The sequence below is a fragment of the Salminus brasiliensis genome, chromosome 12 (assembly GCF_030463535.1).
Source record: "Salminus brasiliensis chromosome 12, fSalBra1.hap2, whole genome shotgun sequence".
NCBI lineage: Eukaryota > Metazoa > Chordata > Actinopteri > Characiformes > Bryconidae > Salminus > Salminus brasiliensis.
The window spans coordinates 9,241,316-9,252,462 of record NC_132889.1 but is presented as its reverse complement, the minus strand read 5'-3'; the positions used below and the strand labels follow the sequence as shown (position 1 = coordinate 9,252,462).

The 11,147-nt window shown below is 43.8% G+C and overlaps 4 protein-coding genes across 4 annotated transcripts; all 4 read left to right on the top strand.

Moving 5' to 3' along the window:
- Positions 1-129: 129 nt before the first annotated feature.
- Positions 130-540, top strand: LOC140574286 (histone H3). The gene has a single exon (XM_072694068.1). It carries the CDS (start codon positions 130-132, stop codon positions 538-540), a length of 411 nt encoding a protein of 136 aa, XP_072550169.1.
- Positions 541-6,360: 5,820 nt separating this feature from the next.
- On the top strand, positions 6,361-6,672 carry LOC140574403 (histone H4). Its single transcript, XM_072694226.1, has one exon. The coding sequence runs from the start codon at positions 6,361-6,363 to the stop codon at positions 6,670-6,672; it is 312 nt and encodes a 103-aa protein (XP_072550327.1).
- Positions 6,673-7,516: 844 nt separating this feature from the next.
- On the top strand, positions 7,517-7,891 carry LOC140574314 (histone H2B). Its single transcript, XM_072694104.1, has one exon. The coding sequence runs from the start codon at positions 7,517-7,519 to the stop codon at positions 7,889-7,891; it is 375 nt and encodes a 124-aa protein (XP_072550205.1).
- A 2,573-nt stretch (positions 7,892-10,464) lies between these two features.
- LOC140573703 (histone H1-like) lies at positions 10,465-11,088 on the top strand. The gene has a single exon (XM_072693214.1). The coding sequence runs from the start codon at positions 10,465-10,467 to the stop codon at positions 11,086-11,088; it is 624 nt and encodes a 207-aa protein (XP_072549315.1).
- The last annotated feature ends 59 nt before the right edge of the window (positions 11,089-11,147 follow it).

Below are 11,147 nucleotides of genomic sequence, written 5' to 3'. Positions count from 1 at the left end.
CCCAATGGGTAACGGACACCTTTAGGACGCCCAATGAGCGGCGAGCGGCTCGAACGCTTAAAAGCCATGTGAAGCAAGCAACAGCTCATTCTCTTTCTTTACCCGCTGAGGAGAGCAGAGTTCAACGCGATGGCAAGAACCAAGCAAACAGCCCGTAAATCCACCGGTGGCAAGGCCCCGAGGAAGCAGCTCGCCACCAAGGCTGCCCGCAAGAGCGCCCCCGCCACCGGCGGCGTAAAGAAGCCTCACCGTTACAGGCCCGGCACCGTGGCTCTGCGGGAGATCCGCCGCTACCAGAAGTCGACGGAGCTGCTGATCCGCAAGCTACCCTTCCAGCGGCTAGTGCGTGAGATCGCTCAGGATTTCAAGACCGATCTCCGCTTCCAGAGCTCCGCCGTCATGGCCCTGCAGGAGGCTAGCGAGGCATACTTGGTGGGTCTATTTGAAGATACTAACCTGTGCGCTATCCACGCCAAGAGAGTCACCATCATGCCTAAAGACATCCAGCTGGCCCGCCGTATTCGCGGAGAGCGCGCTTAAACAGAGCGCTTTGACGTTTACCTGAAATACCCAACGGCTCTTTTAAGAGCCACCTACCTGTGTCCGTGGCGAAACAGCAAATGTCCGCCTCACTCTTGTGTTGTCTTTATATACCTTACAGCTATTAGGACGCGCGCATCTCAATTCCGTAAGGCCGAGAGAGCTGCGCAGCGAGACCAACAGTGGCTGTATCGTTGGTTAAGGGCAGCAGCAAAGGCGTTTACGCCGCCCAGGTCAGCACGTATTGGGGAAATGTAGCCATTTGTTTTGGTCAAAACTAATTCTGTCGATGCAGGGCATTTCATATTGTAAGGTACCCTTTTTCCCGTCATTTTTCTATTTGCCGAAATCAGTGGGACCCCCGCCCCCCAAAATCAAAAACGATATCGATATTGAGACACTATTGACAATATTGTTATTTCGTACTACGTTTCACATTAAAATTGCCGTATTTATTAATACATATTTCACTTTTTATTAGTATTTTTTTTTTAAATACATGTTTACTGGTTGAGACAACATCATCCTAACAGTACAGTTCGAATTTCATTCAACCCCGTAGAAAAAAAATAGCCACTGACACTTCAGTAAAGCAGTACACTTCTATGTAGTGTGTAGAAAGGTTTTGACTTAATGCAAACGGAATTTGTCCATGGATGGAGCGTGGATGTCACCGTGTGTTGAAACTATACTGCAAGCACGGTTTGAGAGCCCTATTTGTGTGTACATACAGTGTGAGTATATACATAAATATTTAGAGCTTGATTTTGGGTACTTAAGTTTCAGACATATGCAAAAATTTTGGAGATGGAGTTACAATGGAGATGATGGCTCCATTGTTTGTGCTTGGTTTTATAAAATCCATAAAACTGAACCAAAATTCACGTTTCCCCTCACCTATTTAATTTGTCTAGAAGTGTAACCCTTCAAGTGTAACCCATAGCGCAAATTACATTTACCCTTCAGAGAAGCCTAGGGAACGATTTATTATTATTATTATTGTTATTTGTCTTTTTATTTTATATTTGTGCGTTTTGCACAATGAATACCGGCAATGAATACCGGGTGAAGTATTTGTCGTGTCTGGGAGGCACCCGGCTATCTAATAGAGAGTAGAATCCTTTGACACTTGAGTAGAGTAGTGCGCTTCTATGTAGTTTATAGGAAGGCTTTTGGAATTGTCCTATTACAAACGACACCGGTGTTTTGGGGCCTCGGACACCTGTCATGAATGGAGCGTGGATGCCATCGTGTGGTCAAACTAGGCAAATGCAAACGTTAACAATGTGGATATCTACGTGTATGTATGTGTATATTGCACATTTTACACATGACAGATGGTTGTGAACGCCAGTAAGTCTACAAAGCTATTTATATTTAACTGCACCAGTACATCTAAAAAAGTAAATATACGTCTTGTGGGGTGATTTTCGTTAGGGGTTAGATTTTGTTTGGAACAATATGCTAATGACAAAGTAGGACAGAATGATAGATATTACCTTGATACCTCGTTGATGACCCTTTTAGTCAAACCATTTCTTAAACCGCATAGATACTCAGGAGATTTGACATATTATTAGGATGCAAAGTTATGAATGGCCCCTTAGCTTGTCACTACAAAAAATAAATAAATGAATAGATCACATCCCATTTCGTTTCCAAGGCACATTACTCTGGGAGAAGTTTGACAGGTGCTTCTTTAAATGACTTTGTGGACCAAAAACAGATTCTTTACGTTACATTTTGCAGATTCATATTTTGACCACCAGATGGCAAACACACTCCATTCACTTTCTGCGACTACATCGACTTAAGGCCTAGCACTGAAACCCCATCAGAAGCCTAAGGGGTAGGTCTAGCCAAACTGCTTCCACTCACCCTGACTTCATCATGAGCTCTGCACTTACTTTGCTTACCGCAGTTTCTTTCCATCCTTCTTTCTCTTCCATTAACTGCATCATATGTCTATATGCCTTTGTATAAAGCAACTTTCACTCCCTCTGCGTTTGTCTAATCTGGCAAATATGACAGTTATTAGAAGATGTATAGCGGAAACCTGAGGGATACAAATGGTAAACACGTGTAGCTTTAGTTGGCCTCATTAGGGGCTTTTCCCTTATAGGCAAAATATACCATTCATTATACTCGTGTTTGTTCTTTCTTTCTTCAAATGTCTCTGTGGACACTGTGTCTTTAACTTGTAGTGTATTAGATTACATGGGACTACACTACCCATGATGCCTTACTACAAGTTCTGCCTATTGACACATGTGCCAAGTATTAAGGCTAGTCAAGTGCTGTTTTTAAACATTTTAGCACGGTTGTATTAATTTGCTACAACCTATGCCTTGAACTTCACATTGGTAAAGATCTTTTCTAATGGCCTGTGTCAGTGTTAACAGTGTGGGTACTAACTGGACAAAGGACTGCAAAGGTCATGTCAGTGTTTGTAAACCGCAGTAGAGATTCTGTCCCCATGTAACACAGAACATTGGTATAGTGAAACTGATTCTCAGTATATTCACTTAGCTTTATTGATCCAAAGCTATAGCTTAATGATCTTAGTCAGGGTTCAAATGTTTACATCTATTTAGATGTCATGTCATGTTTCTGTGTGTTATTGTATGTTTCATTGTTTGAATCAGCTTACATTAGGTCATTTCAGCCCCAGTAAATGTACAACAAAAAGTAATAAAAAACCCCCAAAAGGAATATATCTGAAAATAAATGTAACTATATCTGAAAATAAATGTAACTTGGACCTGCAGATTCATATTCTGACCACCAGATGGTATCCACACTTCATTCATCATATTTCTAAGGCCTCTGCATAAAGCAACTTTTACCCCCTCTGTGCTTGTCTGCACATATGACTGTTATTCGAATATGTATACCATAAACCTGGGGAATCTAAATGGTAAATATATATAAGTGGGGCGTGTGTGTGTGTGTGTGTGTGTGCTTGCGTGCGTGCACGCAACTGTCATTTGTAAACATATGGCATGCTTGATGTAAACTTTGAGGGCCTATTCATTCTGACAGATACAAACACAAATACATACCCTGTACTGGTTATATGTGTTTGAGCAATATGTGTTGATAGAGGAAGGATCGTGTTTTATAGATTCAACCATTCAATTGATGTGTGTTTGTTCTTTTTTTATTTAAAAGTCTTTGTGGACACAGTGTCTTTATATTGTAGTGTTAAGATCAATGACCACAATTCCAACGATGAACTACAAGTTCAGCCTATTGACAAATGTGCCATGTATTGGCTCATTTAGAGCTGTGATCTCAGTGTGTGGTTGCATAGTTAGAATAGCGTGATGTAGTGTTTGGACTTACTTGGTTGTATGTGAGACCAAGGCGCATATGTGAACAGCCATCAATATTGAGTCAACAGCTGACCTAGGTATGTGTGGTGTTAAGAGAAATGTTAGCTACTTTTAATGTTCATACATGTCCATGTGAAACGTCGTCCTTTTTTCATTATAGTTTGCGTCGCTTCGTGGAATGGGCGTGTGCTCAGCTCTGTTGTGGTGCCGTTAGTACGATAACGTTAACGTTAAAACTCGATTACTCGAAAACTCCATTGTGCCGAGAGCAATGTTTTACACCCAGTCACAGCAAATCGATGTATAACTGCCGTTGCTGGATCTATGTGTGGAGTTGCACTTGGAGCCAGTTTAGCGATTAGCAGCGTGGCTAACGCAGCTAGCTGGCATAAACAGCAAACACAAACATGGGCCTAATTATGGGGTGCCATTTCCTATTGACCACGGAACAGTACCGCCTGCTGAGTTGTAGTATGAATTAAAAGTACGCAAAGTTAGCGATTAGCATGTTAGCTATCTCGGTTAGCACAAACAATAACACAGGCCAGTGCGTATATAGTTGCCAGATAAATACAAACTCACTCGAGGCAGCCAAGGTTTAGTATGAACGGTGTATATAGCTTTATTTATGTTAACTGTCGTGGTTGACTTGGGTGATTTGTGTCCCAGCTACTCGTGTAACCGAGAGGCTAGCTAGCTAACTTTCACATGAGAATTTCCCCACTGCGGGACTAATAAAGGACTATCTTATCTTAACTTGGAGAGTAGCGCGATGGCTAGGTGGCTGTAATACGATAATACGGACTCGTGTGCAATTGGAACAAGTGAGGGACAAACGGTCGTGCTTAAACCAAGCTACCAGCAGCGTATCTTCTGGGTTTTAGAGCCGGGTGGCGTGTGTAGTTGGCTAATTAGTGTTTGTTCACGAAATATATTTTCCGTAAGTTACCGAAACGACAAATGAATGTAGCTAATTTCGCTCGCATAAAAACGCCAACAGAAACCTAGTGTGTCCGCGTCTTAACTGAAGTTTGTTTGCCGTTCGTTGGCCAATAGTTCAGTAATCTCAGAAAAGCAATGACATTGGAACCGGAATTACACTGTCCAATTCCCAAGCAGCTCACTACTCCCTACAGAGTGCATATAATAATGGCTTCTACACTCACGTAGTGCACTATTTAGGGAGTAGTGGAGTGCCATTGTTTTTGTGTCCCCAACCAATTATAATTTATGGAGATTTGAGGGCATTCTGTGGTTCAGAAAGAAGAGTTGTAGCCTTTGTTGACATGTATTAATAATAATGATATTATCATTGTAATTGCAAATAAACATTTGATCACTGTTTTCTAAAGGTCAAAGGTCACATGGCCCCAATCCACCTATTTAGTGAAAAGGAGTCATAGGCTGTGTGTATGAGTATGAGCCTACTTTGAGTCACTGTAAATTCATGTTAAGCTAAGGCCTGGCTGGCTTAAGTCACTGGGATTTATTTATTTATTTATGTATGTATTTATGAATGACTTCATCATTAGACCTAGCTATTTCTGAAGTTATTATGACTCCTAATTATAACTGAACGGCCTAGCTTTCAGACCTGCTTGACTTTACAAAGTTTACAAAGTTGAATCATGATGAGTTAAAGGATTCACAGTGAAGGAAAGGCATGATCCAGTGTGTGTTGCAATATTATGTAGCAACCGTTGTTTGTTCCTGTTACACCATGGTTAATATATTATGATTGTGATCAGAGCAGTTCAACAGTATAGATGGTTTGGTAACTTTTATCAGTAATTTATAAATAGTTCTGACCAGAGGAGGATGGGTCTCCCTTGTTAGTTTGGCATGCTCACTGGGGGTCTTTGATCCTTCATGTCTTACGTTATTTATTTGTCTCTGTCTTTTACTAATGACTAATTATGTAAAGCACTGTACAAATAAATTTGACTTGACTTCTGAATCTATGGACTCTCCCCCTCGGTGGAGCCTGGATGCCATTGTGTGGCCAGACTGTGAAACTGCAAGCAGTAGAAGGAAGACATGCTGCAAATACATTGGAAAGTGATGCTATTATTGTTTGGCTTATCAGATTGCCCCCCAAGTTGCAATACACCACATGTTACATGAACAACATGACCATCTTATGTGTTAATGAAATCCACATTAAAACTATCTAAATAGAGCACTTTGAATTGTGAATATGTGTACATCCAGAGAGAACTGAAACAAAAGACAATTCAGCTAGTTGACTCTATTTTGTGTGGCTACCCACTCAGTGCCTATATATATGCGATGTTTGAGTGGTCTAGGCACGTAGGTACAGAACACTTGTTTTCCTGTACAGCGTCTAGAAGATGAGACGGAGCTAATATAGTGTGACGTCACTCTTGTTTTCAACTAGGTCCTATAGAGCGGTATAACAGGCGTGCCTCGGGTGCTGCAGCTTCATTGATTCTCTTCTCGTCGACTGGGAAAAGAAGCAGAGAGAATGTCTGGCAGAGGCAAGGGAGGCAAAGGCCTTGGAAAAGGAGGCGCCAAGCGTCATCGTAAAGTGCTTCGCGATAACATCCAGGGTATCACTAAGCCGGCTATTCGTCGTCTGGCTCGTCGTGGTGGCGTCAAGCGTATCTCCGGTCTGATCTACGAGGAGACCCGCGGTGTGCTCAAAGTGTTCCTGGAGAACGTGATCAGGGACGCAGTCACGTACACCGAGCATGCTAAAAGAAAGACCGTCACCGCTATGGATGTGGTGTACGCCCTGAAGCGCCAGGGACGCACTCTATACGGCTTCGGAGGTTAAACGCTCGGCTTAAACAAATCTTAAACACAACGGCTCTTTTAAGAGCCACCCACAGATCCAACAAAAGAGATTGTTTTTCATGTTAGTTTGTTTGTTTTAAATACGGTAGTCAATAAGTGAATGAAAATTTGAAAAAATGAAAATATCTCCAGGACACTTAAGTAGTTAACCTGCATGAGGAATAAAAAGTGATCTAATGATATACTTACTTTTTCCATTTTCCCCCGTGTGCGTTGTTTTAGAATTCAGAACTGTACGTGTTAAAAACCTTATATAAACATTGAGCCGTCTGCGTCCCTTATTTGTTTGTTTATTTGCAAATAAGTCAGTGATGATCATGGAACTCCCGGCCGCTCTGTGTTAAGAAGTTAATCTTCAGAAGGAATAAACATTATATTTCTGTGTATAATAAGCTTCAATACACATTATATATGTAAATAGTACATACGTGCATATTGTCTTCCTTTCCCCCCCGTGTGTGTTGATTAAATCAGAACTATACGTTTGAATAAAATCAGAATGTCGCCGTCAACGCCGGTGTGGCAAAAAAATAATTGTACCGTCTGCACAGCGGGTAAAAATGCGCGGGTAGGCGAACAAAGAGAATGCTGCTGAGGGGAGGGGGAGGGGGAGGGGGAAGCGGGTGTAGGGAGGCAAGAGAGAGGGAGGGGGTGGAGAGACGGGAACGGAGGGTTGAGAAGAAGCGAGCATTCAACTGTTGTCCAATGGTCGTTTGACGGCATTCTGGAGGCGGAAACTCGTCTAATTAGAATGTTAGAGTCTAAATAATGTTGGAGCTTGTCACCTCCCCCTCATTCTTCAGTCTTATTCGACGACGAGCAGAATGCCTGAGCCAGCCAAGTCCGCCCCGAAGAAGGGATCTAAGAAAGCCGTGACCAAGACGGCCGGGAAAGGAGGCAAGAAGCGCAGAAAGTCCAGGAAGGAAAGCTATGCTATCTACGTGTATAAGGTGCTGAAGCAGGTCCACCCAGACACTGGTATCTCCTCCAAAGCGATGGGCATCATGAACTCGTTCGTGAACGACATCTTCGAGCGTATCGCCGGTGAGTCTTCTCGTTTGGCTCACTACAACAAGCGTTCTACTATCACCTCCAGGGAGATCCAGACCGCTGTGCGTCTGCTACTTCCCGGTGAGTTGGCCAAGCACGCCGTGTCCGAGGGCACAAAAGCCGTGACCAAGTACACCAGCTCCAAGTAAACAGTGTTCGCGGCATAATCAAAACCCAACGGCTCTTTTAAGAGCCACCCACGTTTTCCACCAAAGAGCAGTTTTTACGCGAGAGAACCAAGTCACAGATGGTAAGCCTTCAATTTACGTCTGTATGTTACTTCCAGAGAGTACAGCCTTTGGTGTAGAAGTAATTGTTTCAATTATATAAGGATGTATGCATATGTAAGTCAATAGATTTATTCTTGTTTGTTGGCATTTAATTGGTGTAGTGTGTACTAGGATTAAGTGGCAGAATAGCAAACTATTATACTGTGCCATACTAACCATATGAAGTGGGCTTGAAATGATCAGCATTACAGGTGTGGAAGAGTGTAGGGTTCATCCATAATATTACACACTTGATCTTGGTAATGAAAGGTGCCTCTTAAAACTAGAGGCTGGTCTGGTGGATGTAATAAGGCCTTATTGGGGGCTGACTTGTTGGGGGGGGGGGGGGGGAAGAGGAAAATAAGTGACCTCCACAAGCTTTTTGGTTGGGTTACAAAAGTTGGTCAAAGTCTTTGAGTGAGATATGAGTGAGCAAAAGTAGGTCTAGAGCTAGGCTTTTGATACAGTGGTAGAGAGCAAGGCCGGCTTGAGGAAGGTAGAGTAAGTAAATAATAGGTTTGTAGCTGGGCTTCAGGTTTATGATGAAGGTGGATTGAGTTAAAGTGGCTGTGAGTTGGGCCTTAGCCTAAAGATACAAAGGAAGGTTCAGTAAAATTAAATTTCAACATCAGCCGTCAGCCTTATGATTCAGTGAGGGCAAGCAACAGTAGATGCACACAAGGCCTTGGCCTACTGATAAATGTAAAACTAAGACAGCTTAAAATGGGTCAAATTAAAGTTCTAAAAAAATCTGTTGGGGCAAGAATGAGAATAGGGTTGTTTTGTGTTGAGGTTAGTTGGTATTGTCATTAAAGTGAGGATGCAGTTAATTTGTATTAGGGTTAGAGAGAGTACATGCTTTTTCATTAAGCATAGAATAAGATTGTTTTTTTTTTATTAGGGTTATAGTGCAGATTGAGTTATTGTGTTTGGGTTAGACTGAGGTTGGGGTTTTCTTTTATTATTTCTTTTATTAGGGCTAGGAGGAAGATTTTGTTTTAGGGTTAGGAGTATGGAGTTATATTGTATTGGGGCTTTTTGGTTGGGTCACAAAAGGATGAAGTTAGTCCAAGTCTTAGGTCTATGGTGAGTTTTGAGTGAGCAAAAGTAGGTGCTGGTGTATAGGTTGGAAGCAAGGCAAAATGATGAAGGTAAAGTAAGTAAATATGGGTTTGTAGCTGGGCCTCGGGCTTTACCATGAGAAAAGTAGGTCAGTGAAAGTATGTTTAGCGCAGACATGTGGTCAGCCTTATGATTCAGTGACAGCAAGCAACAGTAGATACACAAGGCCATGACCCACTGATGAATGTATAACTAAGTAGAATGGTCATAGCATAATATGGGCTGAGTGAGAGTTTAACAAATTAACTTGAGTTGTGTTACTGGAGGGATGGGATTAATTAGTATTAGGGTAAGAATGAGATTGAGAGTTATTAAGAGTTATTTCATGTTAGGGTTAGAATGAGAATGGATTTGTTTTGTATTAGTGCAAGAATTAGGATAACAAGGAATTGGGTTATTTCATCTTGGGATAATAGAGAGGAGGTGTTATTGTAGATGGATTTTATTTTATTTTATTTTTTTAGATTAGGGTTAGAAGGTTGGAACGATTTTGTTTTAGGGTTAGAAGGAGGAATGTGTTCTTTTGTATCTGTGTAAGAATGAGATTGGGGTTATTTTGTACTATGGTAGGAGGAAGGATGGGGTTATTTCATTTGATGGTTAGAGAGAAGAAGGTGGTGATTTTGTATTAGGGTTAGAATGAGTTTGGGCTTATTTAATATAAGGGTCGGAGAGAGGACTTTATTCTTTTCCATTATGTTTTAAGGTCGATTGTCACGGGGAGAGTCGTTCCGAGTGTGGGAGCCCTGGTGACAAAGACGCATCGACGGTGAGAGTCATACTGCGGGAGTCACAACGCACACATGGCAACACTGTGCTTTACACACCTCTCAAGGGCGCCCCGCACGACGAGCAAAACAACGCACCCATGCATCGGATTCCCAACACGCTCTCACCGAGGCTCTCCTCTATCGCTCCGGACAAGGCTCGCCCAGCTCGCAACACATTTTGACGCCGTTTTCCACCGATTAGCACGTCAAATGCGCCGTCGCCCGTTCCGCACGCCGGCAGCGCGGCACGCTTTGGTGTGCGCCGTGCGAAAAGCGGCGTCGTTTCGCTGCCCTTCCCGCCTTCTCTACACACGATGGAGCCTTTCGGAGACGATAGAGCATTTCCACGATCGCCAGAGTGGGCTTTCGCTCATATTTCGCTCGACAAACGCCGAGAGAAAACACAAGTGCGAGTCTTTCGTTGCGGCACGGCTGCACGGGCGAGTTGAGTCCACAACGTTCTCATGTGACTTTTAAGGGCCGCCCCCCTCGCTGCAGCCGGAGGTTCCACAGAACGCTGCAGCAGTTTGTGCTCACTCCAGCTCTCAGCAAAGCAGAACAATGGCAGAAGTCGCTCCAGCCCCAGCCGCCTCGGCGCCCGCCAAGGCCCCCAAGAAGAAGGCCGCCGCCCGCCCCAAGAAAGCCGGCCCCAGCGTCGGCGAGCTCATCGTCAAGGCCGTCTCTGCGTCCAAGGAGAGGAGCGGCGTGTCTCTCGCCGCCCTGAAGAAAGCCCTGGCTGCCGGCGGCTACGACGTCGAGAAGAACAACTCACGCGTTAAGCTCGCCGTCAAGAGCCTCGTCACCAAGGGCACTCTGGTGCAGACCAAAGGCACCGGCGCGTCGGGCTCTTTCAAGCTTAACAAGAAGCAGACCGAGGCTAAGAAGAAGCCGGCCGCCAAGAAGCCGGCACCTAAAGCTAAGAAGCCGGCCGCCAAGAAACCAGCCGCGGCCAAGAAGCCCAAGAAGGTAGCAGCCAAGAAACCCACTGCGGCTAAGAAATCCCCCAAGAAGGCCAAGAAGCCCGTCGCGGCCGCTAAGAAGGCAGCGAAAAGCCCCAAGAAGGCCAAGAAGCCGGTGCCTCCCAAAAAGGCGACCAAGAGCCCAAAGAAAGCCAAAGCGGTCAAGCCTAAAGCAGCTAAGCCCAAAGCGGCGAAGGCGAAAAAGGCTGCCCCTAAGAAGAAGTAAACAGTCACGCCCTTTAACTTCATGTCTTGTTTCCCTTTACAACGGCTCTTTTAAGAGCC

Coding starts and splice junctions, on each gene's coding strand:
- LOC140574403 (XM_072694226.1), top strand. CDS start 6,361: ATGTCTGGCAGAGGCAAGGGAGGCAAAGGCCTTGGAAAAGGAGGCGCC.
- LOC140574286 (XM_072694068.1), top strand. CDS start 130: ATGGCAAGAACCAAGCAAACAGCCCGTAAATCCACCGGTGGCAAGGCC.
- LOC140573703 (XM_072693214.1), top strand. CDS start 10,465: ATGGCAGAAGTCGCTCCAGCCCCAGCCGCCTCGGCGCCCGCCAAGGCC.
- LOC140574314 (XM_072694104.1), top strand. CDS start 7,517: ATGCCTGAGCCAGCCAAGTCCGCCCCGAAGAAGGGATCTAAGAAAGCC.